Source organism: Microcaecilia unicolor, chromosome 5 (genome assembly GCF_901765095.1).
Source record: "Microcaecilia unicolor chromosome 5, aMicUni1.1, whole genome shotgun sequence".
NCBI lineage: Eukaryota > Metazoa > Chordata > Amphibia > Gymnophiona > Siphonopidae > Microcaecilia > Microcaecilia unicolor.
Genome location: NC_044035.1, coordinates 345,752,254 through 345,772,735, shown reverse-complemented (window position 1 = coordinate 345,772,735; position 20,482 = coordinate 345,752,254). Strand labels below are relative to the sequence as shown.

At 46.9% G+C, this 20,482-nt stretch overlaps 1 protein-coding gene across 1 annotated transcript in view; it reads left to right on the top strand.

Annotated features, from left to right (window-relative positions):
- Positions 1 to 10,725, top strand: part of KCNG4 (potassium voltage-gated channel modifier subfamily G member 4) — a 50,957-nt gene extending 40,232 nt beyond the window's left edge. Inside the window, exon 2 of the mRNA XM_030202686.1 lies at positions 9,510 to 10,725. Coding sequence (XP_030058546.1) covers positions 9,510 to 10,280 — 771 coding nt within the window. The 3' untranslated portion in view covers positions 10,281 to 10,725. The remainder of the gene's footprint in view (positions 1 to 9,509) is intronic.
- The last annotated feature ends 9,757 nt before the right edge of the window (positions 10,726 to 20,482 follow it).

Here is a 20,482-nt window from a genome sequence, read left to right as displayed (position 1 = left end):
GGTTGGGGCCGGCCAAATCTCAACATTTGGACCGGCCTTAGAGATTGCTGGCATTAGAGATGGCCGCCATTGGTTTTCCCCGATAATGGAAACTCATGGCGGCCATCTCAAACCCAGCCAAATCCAAGGCACTTGGTCGTGGGAGGAGAGGTTCCGACGCTGAGGAGAGGTTCCGACCCTGGCAGAAGGTTGGCTATGCGAATCGCCGGTGTCGGAGGGAGAACGAGTGAGCACGCGGATGGGAGAGAGCGGGCGGAAGGTGCAAGACTCGCGCGGGAGGAGGGAGGAGGCAGAGAAGGCATTTGGCGCTCAGGCCCCATCTCTTCTAAAAATCTGCTTGGAGGAGCGAGCGCTCCCCCTGCGCCCCACCTAGCTACGCCACGGCTTGTAACCTTTCCTTGTCAGAATACTGCAGTGGTTTACGATTATCTTCTGTAGCCGCAGCCAGTCAGGTTTTCAGGATATCCACAATGAATATGCAAGTGAGAAATTTGCATGTGATGGAGGCAGTGCATGCATGTATTCATTGCTGATAACTTGAAAACCCGAATGGCTGGGAGCCCACCAGGATAGGTCCTGGAATCTCTATTCTAGAGTAAGCAGAGAAAGCCATTGGCACTGCAGGCATTTGGCGCTTAGGTGCCATCTCTTCTAAAAATCTGCTTGGGGGAGCGAGCGCTCCCCCTGCGCCCTACCTAGCTACGCCACTGGTTACAAGCACCATGGCGGGTCCTGTGACCAGCTAACTACGAGCTCTCAGAAATAGGTTGGAAGTGGATAGGTATTCCGTGTCTAATGTCTTAGCAGATGTGCAATCCTGTAAGGAGATGTTGGTACCCTGACTGTCAAGGTGAGCTTAGCTTGGTCAAATCTGTAAAAAAAACAATGGTCTGCATGAATATGCATGAAGGCTTAAAAATGAATGTCCATAGGGTGAAGACTTAATTCCAAAAATAATTTTCTTCTAGCTTTCTTCTCTTTTTTTTTTCTTTTTTTTTAACATTTGCTTTCTTTCTCAATCTCTTTATTAGAAGTTAAACAGAACGTTCTGGTAGAGTCAGATGTCTGCTGCTGCTGTCTGGTTCTCGGCACAGCTGCTGCACAATATATTAAATACAGAGGATGATAAACCGATTCAAGCTCTGTGACTTAGGCCGATCCAGTCCTGGGTTTGCCCCACTGCATGCTGGGAGATGTATTTCTCATTTCACAATTGATTTCTATAAAAAAAACAGCTCCCTGCTGCATCGGTGGTGTAGCTAGGATTGAATGGGGAAAAATTAAAATGGGCCTCATGACACCATCTCTCCCAAGTTGGAGGAGACCGGGTTGGGGGGAGGGGGAGGAGTACCCATTAGAGCTCCAGTAGTCAAACCCCCCAAAAACATCCTTCCAGACCTATATAGAAGGGAAGGGAAATGGGACTTGATATACCACCCAGGGCCGCCGAGAGACTAGGCCGGGCCTGGGGCAAGGCTGCCCTGCCTCTGCCCCCCCGTCGCTGCCGCCCCCTTCGCTCCCTCTGCCGCTGCCGCTCCTTGTTGCTCCCCCCGTCGCTGCCGCCCCCCGTCGCATCCCTGCCGCTGCAGTCCCCGGTCTCACCTGCCTGCCTCCACGGTTCCGGGCCCCCTGCATTCAAAGCAGCAGTCGCAGATTGCCTCTCTTCTGACCTTCCCTCCCTGTGCCCCACCCTCGTCTGATGTGACTTCCAGTTTCCGCGAGGGCGGGACACAGGGAGGGAAGGCCCAAAGGGAAGCGATCTGTGACTGCCGCTTCGAATGCAGGGGGCCCGGAGCCGAGGAGGCAGGCAGGTAAGACTGGGAACTGCAGCGCCGGGCCCCCCTTGGAGGCCTGGGCCCGGGGAATTTTGCCCCCCCAGCCCCCCCTTGGCCCTGATACCGCCTTTCTGTGGTATTTTGTAACTACATTCAAAGCGGTTTACATAGTATATACAGGTACTTATTTTGTACCTGGGGCAATGGAGGGTTAAGTGACTTGCCCAGAGTCACAAGGAGCTACAGTGGGACTCAAACCCAGCTCCCCAGGATCAAAGTCCGCTGCACTAACCACTAGGGTACTCCTCCACTAATGTCTAGGATTCAATTAGTAATAACCCTACCTTTGAAAAGCAGCACCCTAGAATACCAATAATGGAAAAACAGAACAAACCAGACGGCTACAGATCAGTACACTGGAATTAAATCCTAGCACTCACATTTATCACTCCTGCAGAATACAGACAGAGCCTCAAATACAGAACAGCAAGCAAGCACAAACTAGAAATAGGAACTCCGAGAAGTCTGAATGCAATGCAACACTGGAGAAATAGAAATATATTTTCTTTTGCGCTGTATAAAATATAAAGCTATCAGGGCTTCACATTTCAAGATGGCATATTCCAGTTACTTAGTTGAACATAAAGGGCCCGATATTCAAAGTGATTTAGCCAGATGCTGGCAGGTTAAATCACTTCGTCAGGGCTAATATTCAGCGACACTTAACTGGCTAAATACCGCTGAATATGGACCGAGATTTAGCAGAGTTTACGAAAGGTTTGGACGGCTTCCTGAAGGAAAAGGCCATAGAATGTTATAAAGGAATGTAGGGAAAAATGCACTATTCCTGGGACAAACAGTACAAAATGCTTTGCTCCGTGGATCTGTCAGGTGATTGTGACCTGGACTGGCCACTGTTGGAGACAGGGTGCTGGGCTAGATGGACCTTTGGTCTGTGGCGATGCTTATGTACATAAGTACATAAGTAATGCCACACTGGGAAAAAACCAAGGGTCCATCGAGCCCAGCATCCTATCCACGACAGCGGCCAATCCAGGCCAAGGGCACCTGGCAAGCTTCCCAAACGTACAAACATTCTATACATGTTATTCCTGTAATTGTGGATTTTTCCCAAGTCCATTTAGTAGCAGTTTATGGACTTGTCCTTTAGGAAACCGTCTAACCCCTTTTTAAACTCTGCCAAGCTAACCCCCTTCACCACGTTCTCCGGCAACGAATTCCAGAGTTTAATTACGCATTAGGTGAAGAAAACATTTCTCCGATTTGTTTTAAATGTACTACACTGTAGTTTCATCGCATGCCCCCTAGTCCTAGTATTTTTGGGAAGCGTGAACAGACACTTCACATCCACCTGTTCCACTCCACTCATTATTTTATATACCTCTATCATGTCTCCCCTCAGCCGTCTCTTCTCCAAGCTGAATAGCCCTAGCCTCCTTAGTCTTTCTTCATAGGGAAGTCGTCCCATCCCCGCTATCATTTTAGTCGCCCTTCGCTGCACCTTTTCCAGTTCCACTATATCTTTCTTGAGATGCGGCGACCAGAATTGTCTTATTTAATTGAAGACATTAAAAATATAGCTGTGAAAGGGAAGTACTACTAAGAGGTGATTTTAATATTCCAGATGTTGATTGGGGTCTTTTAGAAGAAGAGAGATCATGGATTCTCCACAGGGGAAAATATTCCAGTAATTGATAATGGAACCCACCTGGGATGGGGCCATACTGTAGCGTACCAAGGGTGGGGCGGTGGGGGTGGTCCGCCCCGGGTGCAGGCAGCAATGGGGTGCATGGAGCAGTCGTGCAGCTGTTTTTTTTTTTTGTTACATTTGTACCCCGCGCTTTCCTACTCATGGCAGGCTCAATGCGGCTTATATGGGGCAATGGAGGGTTAAGTGACTTGCCCAGAGTCACAAGGAGCCGCCTGTGCCTGAAGTGGGAATCAAACTCAGTTCCTCAGTTCCCCAGGACCAAAGTCCACTAGCAACATTCCATGTAGAAGTCGGCCCTTGCAGATCACCAATGTGGCCACGCAGGCTTCTGCTTCTGTGAGTCTGACGTCCTGCACGTACGTGCAGGACGTCAGACTCACAGAAACAGAAGCCTGCGCAGCCTTCTACATGGAATGTTGGAATGTTGCTAGTGGAATAGCAACATTCCATGTAGAATCTCCAATAGTATCTATTTTATTTCTGTTACATTTGTACCCTGCGCTTTCCCACTCATGGGAGGCTCAGTGCGTCTTACACGGGGCAATGGAGGGTTAAGTGACTTGCCCAGAGTCACAAGGAGCTGCCTGTGCCTGAAGTGGGAATCAAACTCAGTTCCTCAGGACCAAAGTCCATAACCACTAGGCCACTCCTCCACTGTTGCTACTATTTGAGATTCTACATGGAATGCTGCTATTCCACTAGCAACATTCCATGTAGAAGTCAGCCCTTGCAGATCAGCAATGTGGCCGCGCAGGCTTCTGCTTCTGTGAGTCTGACGTCCTGCACGTACGTGCAGGACGTCAGACTCACAGAAACAGAAGCCTGCGCAGCCTTCTACATGGAATGTTGCTAGTGGAATAGCAGCATTCCATGTAGAATCTCAAATAGTAGCAACATTCCATGTAGAATCTGCAATAGTATCTACTTTATTTTTGTTACATTTGTACCCTGCGCTTTCCCACTCATGGCAGGCTCAATGTGGCTTACATGGGGCAATGGAGGGTTAAGTGACTTGCCCAGAGTCACAAGGAGCCGCCTGTGCCTGAAGTGGGAATCAAACTCAGTTCCTCAGTTCCCCAGGACCAAAGTCCACTAGCAACATTCCATATAGAAGTCGGCCCTTGCAGATCACCAATGTGGCCACGCAGGCTTCTGCTTCTGTGAGTCTGACGTCCTGCACGTACGTGCAGGACGTCAGACTCACAGAAACAGAAGCCTGCGCAGCCTTCTACATGGAATGTTGCTAGTGGAATAGCAGCATTCCATGTAGAATCTCCATTAGTAGCAACATTCCATGTAGAATCTCCAATAGTATCTATTTTATTTTTGTTACATTTGTACCCTGCGCTTTCCCACTCATGGCAGGCTCAATGCGGCTTTTATGGGGCAATGGAGGGTTAAGTGACTTGCCCAGAGTCACAAGGAGCTACCTGTGCCGGGAATCCAACTCAGTTCCTCAGGACCAAAGTCCACCACCCTAACCACTAGGCCACTCCTCCACTCGGCCGGGTCCCTGCTCTGTTGACAGCTGACTATTGACCCCAAAATGTATTCTACCTTTGTCTGGGCATTGTATTTTATTAATTAGCCTAGTCCCACCCTCCATGTTCAACTTCTCTTCTGTCATCTTCATCTAAGTTAGAGGATCTCATGTTTATTTCTTCTTTTTTTCTCCTCCTGATTTTTCCCCTTAATCTTTTTTCTCTGTTGCTCTCTTCTGTGCAACTCCATTCAGCAGCTAGAATTTACCCCTCGTTCTTCCCTTCTAGAACTGTTTCCCTCTTTTCACATCTCACTTACCTAATGACCTTTCTACCTTCCACTCTTACCTTTCCCCAGTCCTCATTTATCTTCCTCTCACCGTCCTCAGCTCCTGTCATTCACCCCCTCCTGGTATCCAGCCCTCTTCTTCTTTCTCTTCCCTGCTACTCGGTTTCATCATTCCCTTCCCTGATCTGTCCCTTTCCAGTGCCTTTCAACCCTTTTTCTCCTTCTCCCTCACCCATTGCCCCCCTCTCTTTCCCCTTCCACACTTTTCCCTTCTTAACCTGTCTTCCTCCATTCTGGTCCCCTCACCCTTCCTTCCCTCTTACCTTCCGTTCTGACCCCTTCCCTCCAGTCCAATCCAGTATCTTCCTCATGAGCCCCTTCTCACACTCTGCCTTCTCCCATTGCCCACTCCAATTTCTGTATCAGCTCCTAGCCCCCCTCCCAGCCCCAGCATTAGACCTAGCTCCAGCTCCCTTTTCTCACCTGCCTTCCTGTCAGTCCTGCCTCAGTCTCGGCCCCCTTCTTGCAGGCCCAGCACTAGAACCCTTCTTCTACACCCACCCAGTGGCGTAGTGAGGGCAGCTGACACCCGGGGCGGGTCACCACTGTGCACCCCCCCCCCAAGGTGCAGCATGGCGCACACCCCCCCTCGGCGTGCGCACCCCCACTCGGAGCGCATTCTTACCACTGGCACTCCGCCCCGAGTGCACGTCGTTGCTGGGAGCTGCGTCGGCTCCGCTGGTTCCCTGCTCTCTCTGCCCCGGAACAGGAAGAGAGAGCAGGGAACCAGCGGAGCCAACACCCCCCCCCCCCCCCGGCGGCGTGCACCCGGGGCGGACCGCCCCACCGCCCCCCCTTCCTATGCCACTGCACCCACCCCTTAACATCTGCCCTTTCTCCCATCCCCATCCCCTGGCTTAGCTCCAAGCCCCCTTCTCCCAGCCCTAGTCTCACCACCTGCCACCCCACCCAGAATCACAGCTAGGTGGGGAGCGGCCACTAACCCAAACAGAGTTTGAATAAAATGGCAACTATCAGCCCTTCGGCTTCACACTGAAGCCTATTCTACAATAGGTCTGTTCCCCCTGACATCAAAATCTGGCTCCGCTTCTGACCCCACCACCTACCAACATCAAACGCCTTCTCCCACCCCCAGCCCCCTTGTCAGCCCCAAGTCCCAGCACCAACTCTAGAGCAATAGCTTGTTATCCTCGATGTCGGGAGTTCTCAATTTTGGAACTCCTCTCTCTCTCTCTCCTCCCCCCCTCCTGGTGCAGCATTTCTGTCTTCCCCTCCACCCCCCCTCCCCAGTGGTCCAGCATCTCTCTCTATTTTCTCTTCCAAAAAAATAAATTGTATCTTTTAGCACACCAGTAGCATGCGCACATATCAAAAATATCACAGGATGCCTCAATGTGCCCTGTAGAAGTCGAGCATGGCGTGGGGTAGGGACCAGGGGCGTAGCCAGCCTTCCGTGGGAGAGGGGTCCAGAGCCTGGGGGGAGGGGGCACATTTTAGCCCTCCCCCCGGCGCTGCCCCCCCCCCCACCGCCGACATTGCCACCCCCCTCCCGCCGCGAACCCGCCGCCGCTGCAGCCTACCTTTACTTTTGCTGGCGGGGGATCCCACTCCCCGCCAGCCGACATCTTCTTCTCAGTCACTTCCTGCTCTTCAATTTGTTTGCTGACGTCCTGCACGTTGTACGTGCAGGACGTCAGACTCAGAGAACAGAACTGTTCTCTGAGTCTGACGTCCTGCACGTACAATTACGTGCAGGACGTCAGCAAACAAATTGAAGAGCAGGAAGGACTGAGAAGATGTCGGCTGGCGGGGAGTGGGATCCCCCACCAGCAAAAGTAAAGTTAGGCGGCGGCGGGGGCGGGTTCGCCGGGAGGGGGGTCCTGGGGTGAATCTGTGGGGGCCCCGGCCCCCTCAGTCCCCACGTAGCTACGCCACTGGTAGGGACATAGCATGAGTTCATCAGGTTGCTGTATTTTCTCTTTCAAAAAGTTGGCAACTCTAGTGCCCACCTACCCAACCTGTCGGTCCACCCAAAAATTGCCTTCTGGCTATGCCACTGGCACATTCAGCACCTAAACACGGGCACCATTTACTGAATCTAGTACTGTATGTCTCATGTATTGGAGACTTCTTTAGATGATCATAGTTACATAGAATATAGCATTGGAGCCGACTCTGTGGGTGCTGTGGGTGCTTGAGCACCCCCAATATTGAGAAAATTCCTTGTATGTGTCCAGGGAGGGGTTATTTTCATTGGGCTTAGCACCCCCAATAATTTTGAAAAGTTGGCACCTATGGAACATAGAAACATGATGGTACATAAGAGCCAAATGGCCCATCCAGTCTGCCCATCCTCAGTAACCACTAACTCCTCCTTTTCCTAAGAGATCCCACATGCCTGTCCCCTGCTTTCTTAAATTCAGACACAGTCCTCGTCTCCATCACCTCCACTGGAAGGCGATTCCACCATCCTTTCCATGGAAAAACATTTCCTTAGATTACTCCTGAGCCTATAACCTCTTAACTTCATCCTATGCCCTCTCATTCCAGAGTCTTTCTTCATTTGAAAGAGGCCCACCTCCTGTACATTAATGCCACCGAGGTATTTAAATGTCTCTATCATATCCCCTCTCTCCCGTCACTCTTCCAGTGTATACATGTTGAGGTTTATAAGCCTGGCCTTATATGTTTTATCACAGAGACTGCTTGATAATTGTGTAGCCACCCTTTGGACCGACTCCATCCTGTTTATATCTTTCCGTAGGTACGGTTTCCAGAATTGCGCATAGTACTCTAAATGGGCCCTCACCAGAGGCTTATACAAGGGTACTATCACCTCTTTTCTCATGGCTTAGGAATCATTTCTGTCCTCACTTCCCCTCTCCAAAGGGTGTTAGATATAAGAGATTGTTTGTTTGTTTGTTTTGACATTTGCACACCAGGCGGCAAAGGAATGGAATGGTCACATATAAGAAGTTTAAATGATTCCATATCATTTACAAAACCGCTGAAAACTTATCTATTCAGAAAATGTCTGTTAGAGCAAAGATGAGAATTGAATAATGGAATAGACTTATGAATGTATGATATATGTAACTATAAGATTGATTCTTGCAGAGATGAAATTGTAATTACTATAATTCCTAGTAAATTACTAGTTAAACTTTTTTAAACCACATGGAAGCTGTGTATATGATAGTTGCAGAATATTTATTTATTTATTTATTGCATTTGTATCCCACATTTTCCCACCTATTTGCAGGCTCAATGTGGCTTACATAGTTCTGTTATGGCATTGTCATTTCAGGATATCATATACATTTATTGATGAGAGCAGGTTAAGTAAAGGGAGAAGAAAGATTTAAGAGAATAGTAAAGAGGGTATAAGAATTATTATTATTTCTCTGGCTCCTCTGACTACCCAAACACTCCCTGACCCCCTCAGAACCCCCCCCCCCCACCCCGACCGTGCCTGAACTTCTTGACCCTCCTCCACTCTAAACACAGAAGCAGTTCCCAATCACTCCTGCCTTCCAGTGCAGCCATCTTTCAAAATGGCTGCCCCTGAGCCCCAGCAGTGCATTCTGTAACCGGCTGGTTTCCCTTCCTCACCTGAATTAACTCACACGCAGCACCATCATCAGGTGTATTTGCAAAGGTGATGAGATAATTTGCTCTTCTTCATCCATTTTCCTGTACTCAAAGACTGATGGACGGCCTTTTGTCCAATTATGCAGGGAATCAGAAAAGAGCTACCTAGCTTTCTCTTGAACTATTGATCCAAGAACTTTAGCACCTCAAGATTTACTTGATAATGGTTATTCCTCCCTTCAAGCTTCAACATAACAAAACCAAAGACCCGTAATGGACATAACCCAACTCTCCTTCTTCCTCTCTAAGTTCCCCCAATGTATCTACCATACATGAACCTTATTCTACCACAATAACACCTTGTATTTGTTCATACCGGAACTGGCGAACGCTGTTACGGTACTATGTAAGCCACATTGAGCCTGCAAATAGGTGGGAAAATGTGGGATACAAATGTAACAAATAAATAAATAAAATAGATGCCATTTTAAGTGGCAGTAAGCACATGTTAGTATTTATTGCAGCTTGGTAAAAGTGCTGTTAAGTCAATGTTGCTTTTGCGTTTGTTTAAGATCTCTATTAGTAACAACTTCTGTTTTTTTTTTCTTTTTAACCAACAGGGCGAATGCTCTCAGAAGTGCTACAACATTTTCATCATCGAGACTGTCTGCGTCGCCTGGTTTTCGCTGGAGTTCTGCCTGCGCTTTGTGCAGACAAAGAGCAAATGCCAGTTCTTCAAGAGCCCGCTGAACATCATCGATGCCTTGGCCATTCTTCCCTACTACGTTTCGCTCGTGGTGATCGATGAACAGAAAGAAACGGAGAAGCCAGGGAGCAGCTCCTATTTGGAGAAAGTTGGCTTGGTTCTTCGGGTCCTGCGTGCCTTGCGAATTCTCTATGTCATGCGCCTTGCCCGGCACTCCCTTGGCTTGCAAACCCTGGGTCTCACGGTGCGCAGGTGCACCAGAGAGTTTGGCCTGCTGTTGCTGTTCCTGTGCGTGGCTGTCACTCTTTTTGCGCCCTTGGTCCATCTGGCTGAAAACGAGATGGGCAGATGCCAGGAGTTCACTAGCGTCCCTGCCTCCTATTGGTGGGCTATTATCTCCATGACTACCGTAGGCTATGGCGACATGGTGCCAAGGAGTATTCCAGGCCAGGTGGTGGCGCTAAGCAGTATTCTCAGCGGAATTCTCATCATGGCCTTCCCTGCGACGTCGATATTTCACACTTTCTCCTGCTGTTACGTCGAGCTGAAACGGGAGCAAGAGAGGCTGCAGGCCCGCCTGGCGAGAATAGCCAGCGCCGACCAGTCTGGAGAAAGTGACTCCTTTAATGACACAGACAGTTTAGTGTCCGATGAAACGTACAACTACATCTATGCAGAAAAGTGAACCCCTTTAAATGACAGTAATTCAAAAATATGCAGTAATCCCCTGATCAAAGCAGTAAACTCTTTGTGATTTTGCCATACGTTACTGTAGTTTTGCTGAAACTGGAATAATAAAATTGTTCAGACCAAAGAGAGCTCACAGAACGAGAGAATGCTGTGTCTTTAGAGCCACTTCAAGGGCGTCAGAAAGTGAGGGAGGAGGGGGAGGGATGCAGCCAGGCAAGGACATCACTGCTTCCAATCGCCTTTTTGTACTTAAACTACAGGATGACAGGAACATGAAAGTGCTGATAAGTGTGGCTTTATCTGCACTCACTTAATCACCTGGCTCATGCTGTATCTGACTTTTGCACATCTCAAGCTAAAATTTCAGAACAACTTGCGTTTGAAATAAACCTTCTTTTAATGACCTCTGATACTTCTGGGGGATTTTAAATCGCCGATACTTGCAGAAAGGCAGGTCTAACTCCTAATACAGGGTTTTTTAAAAATCTGCTTGAATTGATGAGGATCAATGTAGGGGCACTGATTATAGTGCCTGGGGTAAAATGTGCTAGATACCAGTGGCGTAGCTACAGGGGGCCTGGGCCCCCCCCAAATTGGCTCTGGGGCCCCCGGTTTGACTACAGAACAGAAGTATTTGTTTAGTACGTTCGCTTTTTCCTTATCACTCTCCGCATAACAGTCCACAACATCTTTCAGTCTCACAATTCCATTTTTAGCTTTCCTCTTTTCACTAATATACCTGAAAAAAATTCTCATCTCCTCTCATTAGATCTCTAGCCATTTGTTCTTCTCCTTGTGCTTTCGTCAAATGTGTCTCTCTCTTGACTTCTTTCAGTTTCATCCGGTATTCCTCTTCGTGTTCCTCTTCTTGAGATTTTCTGCATTTCATGAACGCCAACTCTTTTGCCTGTACTTTCTCAACCACTTGTTTGGAGAACCTTATTGGTTTCCTTTTTCTCTTGCTTTTATTTACTCACCTCAGGTAAAGGTCAGTAGCCATTTTATTGCTCATTTCAGCCTGGATCAATGCCTTTCCATTTCTTGCATGTCCTTCCATTCCATCAGATCTTTCTTCAGGTACTCCCCCAGTTTACTAAAGTCAGCATACTTGAAATCCAGGACTTTGAGATTCGAGTCACCTCTCTCCGCTTTAGCTGTTAAACCAAACTGTTTGATGATCACTACTGCCCGGGTGGGCACCCACTCAGACATTAGAAATACTTTCCCCATTTGTGAACACCAGGTCCAGCATTACCCCTTCCCTTGTGAGTTCCATCATCATTTGTCTAAGTAGAGCACTTCGAAAGGCATCCACAATCTCTCTACTTCTTTCCCATTCTGCAGGTGGACCTTTCCAATCCGCATCCAGCAGGTTGAAATCTCCCAGCAACAGCACCTCCCCTTTCTTTCCCAGTTTTTGGATATATGTAACCAGATCTTTTATCTAGTTGCTCTGATTGTATCAGAGGTCTGTAGATGACACTCATAGGGATAGAGGTTTCAACTTCTCTTTTCAAGGAGATCCATATTACATAAGTACATAGGTAATGCCATACTGGGGAAAAGACCAAAGGTCCATCGAGCCCAGAATCCTGTCCCCGACAGCGGCTAATCCAGGTCAAGGGCACCTGGCAAGCTACCCAAACGTACAAACATTTTATACAAGTTATTCCCGAAATTGTGGATTTTTCCCAAGTCCATTTAGTAGCGGTTTATGGACTTGTCTTTTAGGAAACCGTCCAACCCCTTTTTAAACTCTGTCAAGCTAACCGCCTTCACCATGTTCTCCGGCAACGAATTCCAGAGTTTAATTACGCGTTGGGTGAAGAAAAGGTTTCTCCTTTTTGGTTTAAATTTACTACACTGTAGTTTCATCGCATGCCCCCTAGTCCTAGTATTTTTGGAAAGCGTGAACAGAGGCTTCACATCCACCTGTTCCACTCCACACATTATTTTATATACCTCTATCATGTCTCCCCTCAGCCGTCTCTTCTCCAAGCTGAAAAGCCCTAGCCTCCTTAGTCTTTCTTCATAGGGAAGTTGTCCCATCCCCGCTATCATTTTTGTTGCCCTTCGCTGCACCTTTTCCAGTTCTACTATATCTTTCTTGAGATGCGGGGACCAGAATTGAACACAATACGCAAGGTGCGGTCTTTCCCCAGGCCCCCTGCATTTCAGTCGCTATCATTTCTCACATACTGAGCTACGTCACCTTTTTGACCATTTCTATACATCCTAAATAGATTATAGCCTGGTATGTTTGTGACCCATTCATGGGAATCACTACGATATTTAAATTTGCCTCTAACATCAGGGCTTGCAAATCATGAACTTTTTGTTATTTTTGTTACATTTGTACCCCGCACTTTCCCACTCATGGCAGGCTCAATGCGGCAGGCAGTGGAGGGTTAAGTGACTTGCCCAGAGTCACAAGGAGCTGCCTGTGCCGGGAATCGAACTCAGTTCCTCAGGACCAAAGTCCACCACCCTAACCACTAGGCCACTCCTCCACTCTAAGCAAGCATTTGTGGTCATCACTTTCCAGCTACATTTCAGTGGCAGTTTCATCTTCTGCATGGTTTTTTTTGCTTAGTCTCACCTTCTACTGTGTCGCTTAGAAGTGAATTGCTAAGATCATTGTTTACATTGCTTTCTCTGCTCCTGTCACATAGGTCTATGAGGTCTGTCATGTATCCCGGGGCGTTAATCTACATATTTGGGATCTGCCGACCACTCGTGTCCCGGACCGGCCACAGTCGGAGATAAGATGCTGCGCTCGATGGAGCTTTGGACTGACTCAGCATGGCTTGGCTTTATTTTACTATCTTCTTATTAATTCATAGGTAATCATGCATATATTCATGAATTAGCAGCCATGCCAACAAGCAGATGCGAAATAAAGTGTATTCAGTGGAAAGAATGGCTGTGAACTGTTTGAAGAGTGTGTTTTTATATAAAGATGTGCTTTGCCAGCTGAGTAAAAAGCTGGAAGCTATTTTGGGCAGGGGGCCGCTATTGACAGAAGCCCCCCCGCTAGCCTAGATTACAGTGCCAAAGTTTCCACATTGTTGAAAAAAAAGCAGATAAAGCCTCCCTAACACAGGAGAATGCACAGTGCCTGCAATTAGTACAGCAGGGTCCAGAGTTAATGTGAATAATTCAAGCAAGCAAACAAGCCATAGGGGATTTAAAAAGCAGAGGTTTAGCACTGCGCTGTGTTATAAGGTTAGATTGAAAACAGAGCTGTGCAGTGTGTGTAGCAAAGTTTACACTCAGCAGGAAGAAAGTTGTATTAAATACCCCATCACATGGCATATGGAGAAGGCTGTGTTTGAGCCATTAATACACAAAATAAAAGTCCATTTTGTAGATGGAGACATTGCATATTCACTTGAAGTAATTAGCATTAATAGTGGCAAACCTGTTCAGATAATCTCTCTTGGGAATGAAATGCACTGAGAACCTCTGATGGGTGTTCAAATCGTTAAGTGCCCGGCATTCAGCAACAAATGAAAAGGTTTTTGAACGTAAGCCGGTAGGCAGATGCTAGGGAAGGCCAGCTGAATTTTATTTTACTTTACTGAGGGGTCCTTTTACTAAGGTGCGTTGAAAAATGGGCTGCGGTAGTGTAGAGGCGTGTTTTGGGCATGCGTGGAATTATTTTTTAGTGCACCTACAAAAAATGCCATTTTTTTTTGCCGAAAATGGATTTGCGCAAAATGAAAATTGGCACGCATCCATTTCGGGTCTGAGACCTTACCGCAAGCCATTGACCTAGCGGTAACGTCTCAGGCGGTAACCGGGCGGTAATGGCCTACGCGCGTAGCTGCCGCGCGTCAGAAAATAAAAAAATATTTTTCAGACGCGTGTAGAGGATGCGTGCCAAAATTGAAATTACCACAAGGGCCACGCGGTAACCGGGCAGTAACTCCAATTTGGCTCGCTTTGGGCGCAAATAGGCGCCTACGTGGCTTGTTAAAAGGGCCCCTTTATTTCTTATTAGTCGCAAGCATTTCCAGACCGAGTTCAGCATGACTTACATCAAGAGATCAAGTACATTGTTACATTTTAGGCGTGAGAGAATTCAATAGAAAATGACATTTTAGGCTGGAAGTATTTCCAGGAAAAAATGACATTGGGTGCTGTACTCATTGTTCCTCATTCCGTACTCGGATATCGATCTAATAGTCGCTGGTAAGTTGTTCCAACATTTTGTCGATAGATAGGATAAAGTTGTTGAGTGTGCTGTCTTAAATCTGACACCTTTTATTGATGGAAATACCAGGTCCAGAAAATTTCCCTTCAGTCTTCTCCTTCACTTTTCAGGCAGTGTTATCCAACGGTTTAATAATATGTTGCAGGCATTTGTAAAATGATCAGCAGCAGTAGGAGATGAGACCGACTGTCCCTTGACAAAGCATAAGAGCGAAACAGGCACCTGTTGGGATAGTAAGGATTCCTGGTATTGTTTGAGGACATGCACACAGATAAGTGTTTGTTATCTCCACTGCAGTAAATGAGAAAACTCCTCCTCCTCCTCCTCCTACTACTACTACTACTATTTAGCATTTCTATGGCGCTACAAGGCGTACGCAGCGCTGCACAAACATAGAAGAAAGACAGTCCCTGCTCAAAGAGCTTACAATCTAATAGACAAGAAATAAAGTAAGCAAATCAAATCAATTAATCTGTACAGGAAGGAGGAGAGGAGGGTAGGTGGAGGCGAGAGGTTACAAGTGGTTACGAGTCAAAAGCAATGTTAAAGAGGTGGGCTTTCGGTCTAGATTTAAAGGTGGCCAAGGATGGGGCAAGACGTAGGGGCTCAGGAAGTTTATTCCAGGCGTAGGGTGCAGCGAGACAGAAGGAGCGATGTCTGGAGTTGGCAGTAGTGGAGCAGGGAACAGATAAGAAGGATTTATCCATGGAGCGGAGTGCACGGGAAGGGGTGTAGGGAAGGACGAGTGTGGAGAGATACTGGGGAGCAGCAGAGTGAGTACATTTATAGGTTAGTAGAAGAAGTTTGAACAGGATGCGAAAACGGATAGGGAGCCAGTGAAGGGTCTTGAGGAGAGGGGTAGTATGAGTAAAGCGACCCTGGCGGAAGACGAGACGGGCAGCAGAGTTTTGAACCGATTGGAGAGGGGAGAGGTGACTAAGTGGGAGGCCAGCAAGAAGCAGATTGCAGTAGTCTAAATGAGAGGTGACGAGGGTGTGGATGAGGGTTTTGGTAGAGTGCTCGGAAAGAAAGGGGTGGATTTTACAGATGTTGTAAAGAAAGAAACGACAGGTCTTGGCGATCTGCTGGATATGATCAGAGAAGGAGAGAGAAGAGTCAAAGATGACCCCAAGGTTTCGAGCTGAGGAGACAGGGAGAATGAGAGAGCCATCAACAGAAATAGAAAATGGGGGGAGTAGGGAGGTGGATTTGGGGGGGAAAATGAGAAGCTCAGTTTTGGTCATGTTTAATTTCAGGTGGCATTGAGACATCCAGACAGCAATGTCAGACAAGCACGCTGAAACTTTGGTTTGGATGCAAGGTGAGATATCAGGGGTAGAAAGGTAGATTTGGGAGTCATCAGCATAGAGATGGTAAGAAAAGCCATGGGATGAGATTAATGAACCAAGGGAAGAAGTGTAGATAGAAAAGAGGAGGGGACCAAGAACAGAACCCTGAGGTACGCCGACAGGCAGAGGGATAGAAGTAGAAGAGGATCCACCAGAGTGAACACTGAAGATGCGGAGGGAGAGGTAGGAAGAGAACCAGGAAAGGACAGAGCCCTGGAATCCAAGTGAGGACAGGGTATCGAGAAGTATGCTGTGATCGACAGTGTCAAAAGCAGCGGAAAGATCAAGAAGAATGAGGATGGAATAGAGACCTCTGGATTTCGCCAGTAATAGGTCATTGGAGACTTTAGTAAGCGCAGTTTCGGTTGAGTGGAGAGGGCGAAAACCAGATTGTAGTGGGTCAAGAATAGCATGTGAGGAGAGAAAATCAAGGCAGCTAAGAGTACATTGGTCATATTTTTGAATAAGTTGATATTTAAAGTTTGACACAAAAGAAATAAAAAGGACACTAGAAGCATAAATATATATATATATATATATATATATATATATATATATATATATATATATATATATAAATTGGTACAGATGGCAGGGGGCCGTCTATGATTATAATTGTCTCGGTGATTAGGCACATCAAATTGATGAGAATCTATTTGCCTCGGTGACTGTGTGAGACTCCCCCTTATCATAATAATTTGATGACCAGTTGACTTTAGTTCTACCATTTAGTTGGGGGTATTTCTAGAATAAGCAGCGTAAAATATATTGTACTGTTTTGGGATCTTGCCAGGTACTTGTATCCTGGATTGGCCGTTGATGGAAACAGGATACTGGGCTTGATGGACCTTTGGTCTGTCCCAGTATGGCAATACTTATGTACTTATGATATCAGTCTCTCAGCTTTTCTACTGATGCTCTTTTAAACATTTGCATCACACCTAAGACCTAAGAGTTGAAATGCCCAGGCAACATATCTTGATGTGCTTAGAAATTCTATTTTTATCTATACACATTCACCGCTGTCTCATGTATATTCATTGTGAATTCCCTGAAAATCTGACTGGCTGGATGTGTCCCACCGACTGGGTTGAGAATCACTGTCTTAAAGGATATAAAATGGATCAATGATGAAATCTAGCACTACGAAATGATATTCATATATGCACAGAGCACTCCTATTTTTGATGGTCCATTGATATAAAATAACTTTATAGGTTGGGATGATGAATTTATGATTGTTCATAATCCCTCCCTGAATGAGATTTTTGACTTGATTGTCTTATAAAGCAGGTGTAAAATAGGTGCTTTTTGGATGTTCCACATTGACGTCCTGTTATGAAATTACCCTCAAATGGCCCCATATTCATGCCGTGGAAGTTAGCTGGGCTGACTCCCACGGTCGGCGCTGATCCGGATATTCAATGCTGGGCTGTTTCCGGTGATTGGCCTTGAAACTCCGGGTGGTTTTTTGGCCGGTTTCAAATTAACTGGCCAAGTTGATATTCAGCATTGGCTGGTTAAGTTGAAATCAGCTAAAGATAGGCTTGCTTTTTCGGTGGCCGCCAAACTTAGCCAGCGATGCGCTGAATATCAGCAGATAGCTGGTTATATTATGTAATATAACCGGTTATCCGCTAAGTGCTAACCGGCAATATTCAGTCGGAGATAACCAACGATCTTATCCGACATTGCTGCATGGATGTCCAACCGCCTCCTGAAACTGAACATGGCCAAGACCGAGCTTATCGTCTTTCCACCAAAACCCACTTCTCTTCCTCCGCTCTCGATCTCAGTTGAGAACACCCTCATCCTCCCCGTCTCATCTGCCCGCAACCTTGGAGTCATCTTCGACTCCTCCCTCTCATTCTCTGCGCATATCCAGCAGACAGCCAAGACCTGTCGCTTCTTCCTCTTTAACATCAGCAAAATTCGCCGTTTCCTCTCTGAGCACATCACCCGAACTCTCATCCACGCTCTCATTACCTCTCACCTTGACTACTGCAACCTACTCCTCACTGGCCTCCCACTTAGCCATCTATCCCCCCTTCAATCCGTTCAGAACTCTGCTGCACGTCTTATATTCCACCTGAACCGATATACTCATATCACCCCTCTCCTCAGGTCGCTTCACTGGTTTCCGTTCAGATACCGCATACAGTTCAAGCTTCTCCTTCTTACCTACAAATGCACTCAGTCTGCAGCCCCTCATTACCTCTCTACCCTCATCTCCCCTTACGTTCCCGCCCGAAACCTCCGCTCACAGGACAAATCCCTTCTCTCAGTACCCTTCTCCACCACCGCCAACTCCAGGCTCCGCCCATTCTGGCTCGCCTCACCCTATGCGTGGAATCAACTTCCTGAGCCCCTACGCCAAGCCCCCTCCCTACCCATCTTCAAATCCTTGCTCAAAGCCCACCTCTTCAATGTTGCCTTTGGCACCTAACCTTCATACCTTTCAGGAAATCTAGACTGCCCCAATTTGACTGCCCCTACTTGACTGACTGTACATTTGTCCATTAGATTGTAAGCTCTTTGAGCAGGGACTGTCCTTCTATGTTAAATTGTACAGCGCTGTGTAACCCTAGTAGCGCTTTAGAAATGTTAAATAGTAGTAGTAGTAGTAGATCTCCCGCTGAATATTGCCGAATAGCCGATTAAGTGCCATTTAACTGGCTAGGAGCCGTTCTTAGCTGGTTAAATGGTTTTAAATATTGGGAGGAAAGTCTTTCCCTTTCAGAATGTAAAAGCAGTCTCCACACTCAAGCAGTGTCACTTTCAAAACATAAGCCCCTCCGTTTTGAAAGTTTTCCCTCAGTGACGTTTGGATGGTCCTTGGTAATCAGCACAACAGCAGTGGAGGAGTGGCCTAGTGGTTAGGGTGGTGGACTTTGGTCCTGAGGAACTGAGTTCAATTCCCACTTCAGGCACAGGCAGCTCCTTGTGACTCTGGGCAAGTCACTTAACCCTCCATTGCCGCATTGAGCCTGCCATGAGTGGGAAAGCGCGGGGTACAAATGTAACAAAAATAAATAAAATAACCCGGATGATTTTCAGTAGTTCTGTTGTGCTCAGCATGGGCCACAAACCTGTATTTTTTTTTTCTGTACGACGGTGCCAATTTCAGTTTAACTGCATATTTATAGGGTAAGCTTGAGCAGAATCTGTGATAATTGTAGGCAACTCTACAGTGAAGCAAACAAGGTAGAATTAAAAGGGTGAGGAGACAATAAAATCCTACCATCTGCTATTGTTACTGAATGAAGGTCTGAGTTTATCATTTCTGCTTCTAGTTATATGCTTGGGCTGCAGCCAAAGAAAACTGATAGGAACAATTTAAGAAGGATTCGGTTCAGGGCCGGTGGACTTCTTTTGCTCAGCCAGTTGGTGGGAAAAGGGATAAGCCAGAATGGGCTTAGGAAAGGTGTAAAACGAGAAGTTTGTGGTGACAGGAATATGAGAGACACATTCGAGCAAAGGCTGATGAACTGTCGAAGGGACATTGAAGATTTAATGCTAAGAGATACAACTACTACTTAACATTTCTAGAGCGCTACTAGGGTTACGCAGCGCTGTACAAAATAAACAAAAAGGACGGTCCCTGCTCAAAGGAGCTTACAATCTAAAGAACGAAATGTCAAGTTGGGGCAGTCTAGATTTCCTGGGTAGAGGTGTAGAGGTTAGGTGCCGAAGGCGACCTTGAGGAGGTGGGCTTTAAGCAGAGATTTGAAGATGGGCAGGGAGGGGGCCTGGCGTATGGGCTCGGGGAGTTTGTTCCACGCGTGGGGTGAGGTTAGGCAGAAAGGGCGGAGCCTGGAGTTGGCGGTGGTGGAGAAGGGTACTGAAAGGAGGGATTTGTCTTGAGAGCGGAGGTTACGGGTAGGAACGTAAGGGGAGATGAGGGTTGAGAGGTAAGGAGGGGCTGCAGATTGAGTACATTTGTAGGTTAGTAGCAGAAGCTTGAATTGAATGCGGTAACTGATCGGAAGCCAATGAAGTGACTTGAGGAGAGATACACTTATACATTATACACTTATAGATAATTTTTGGAAAGAAGAAAAGGACTAAAGTTGTGATAATATTGGTTCCCTGAAACTCACCTCCTGACGGTCCACAAAAAGATTATGAACCAATTTAATTAAAATATACTTTTTTTGAGGGAGGATAATGATGTAGTTATTGGATTGGTAATTTCTCTCAGTTAAAGATATTATAAATCATGTTAATTAATACTGGTGATACGTCTGTGACACTTCTGCCAATCTAACCCCCTTTCTTTCCGAGCACTCTACCAAAACCCTCATCCTGCAATCTGCTTCTTGCTGGCCTCCCACTTAGTCACCTCTCCCCTCTCCAGTCAGTTCAAAACTCTGCTGCCCGTCTCATCTTCCGCCAGGGTCGCTTTACTCACACTACCCCTCTCCTCAAGACCCTTCACTGGCTCCCTATCCGTTTTCGCATCCTGTTCAAACTTCTTCTACTAACCTATAAATGTACTCACTCTGCTGCTCCCCAGTATCTCTCCACACTCGTCCTTCCCTACACCCCTTCCCGTGCACTCCGCTCCATGGATAAATCCTTCTTATCTGTTCCCTTCTCCACTACTGCCAACTCCAGACTTCACGCCTTCTG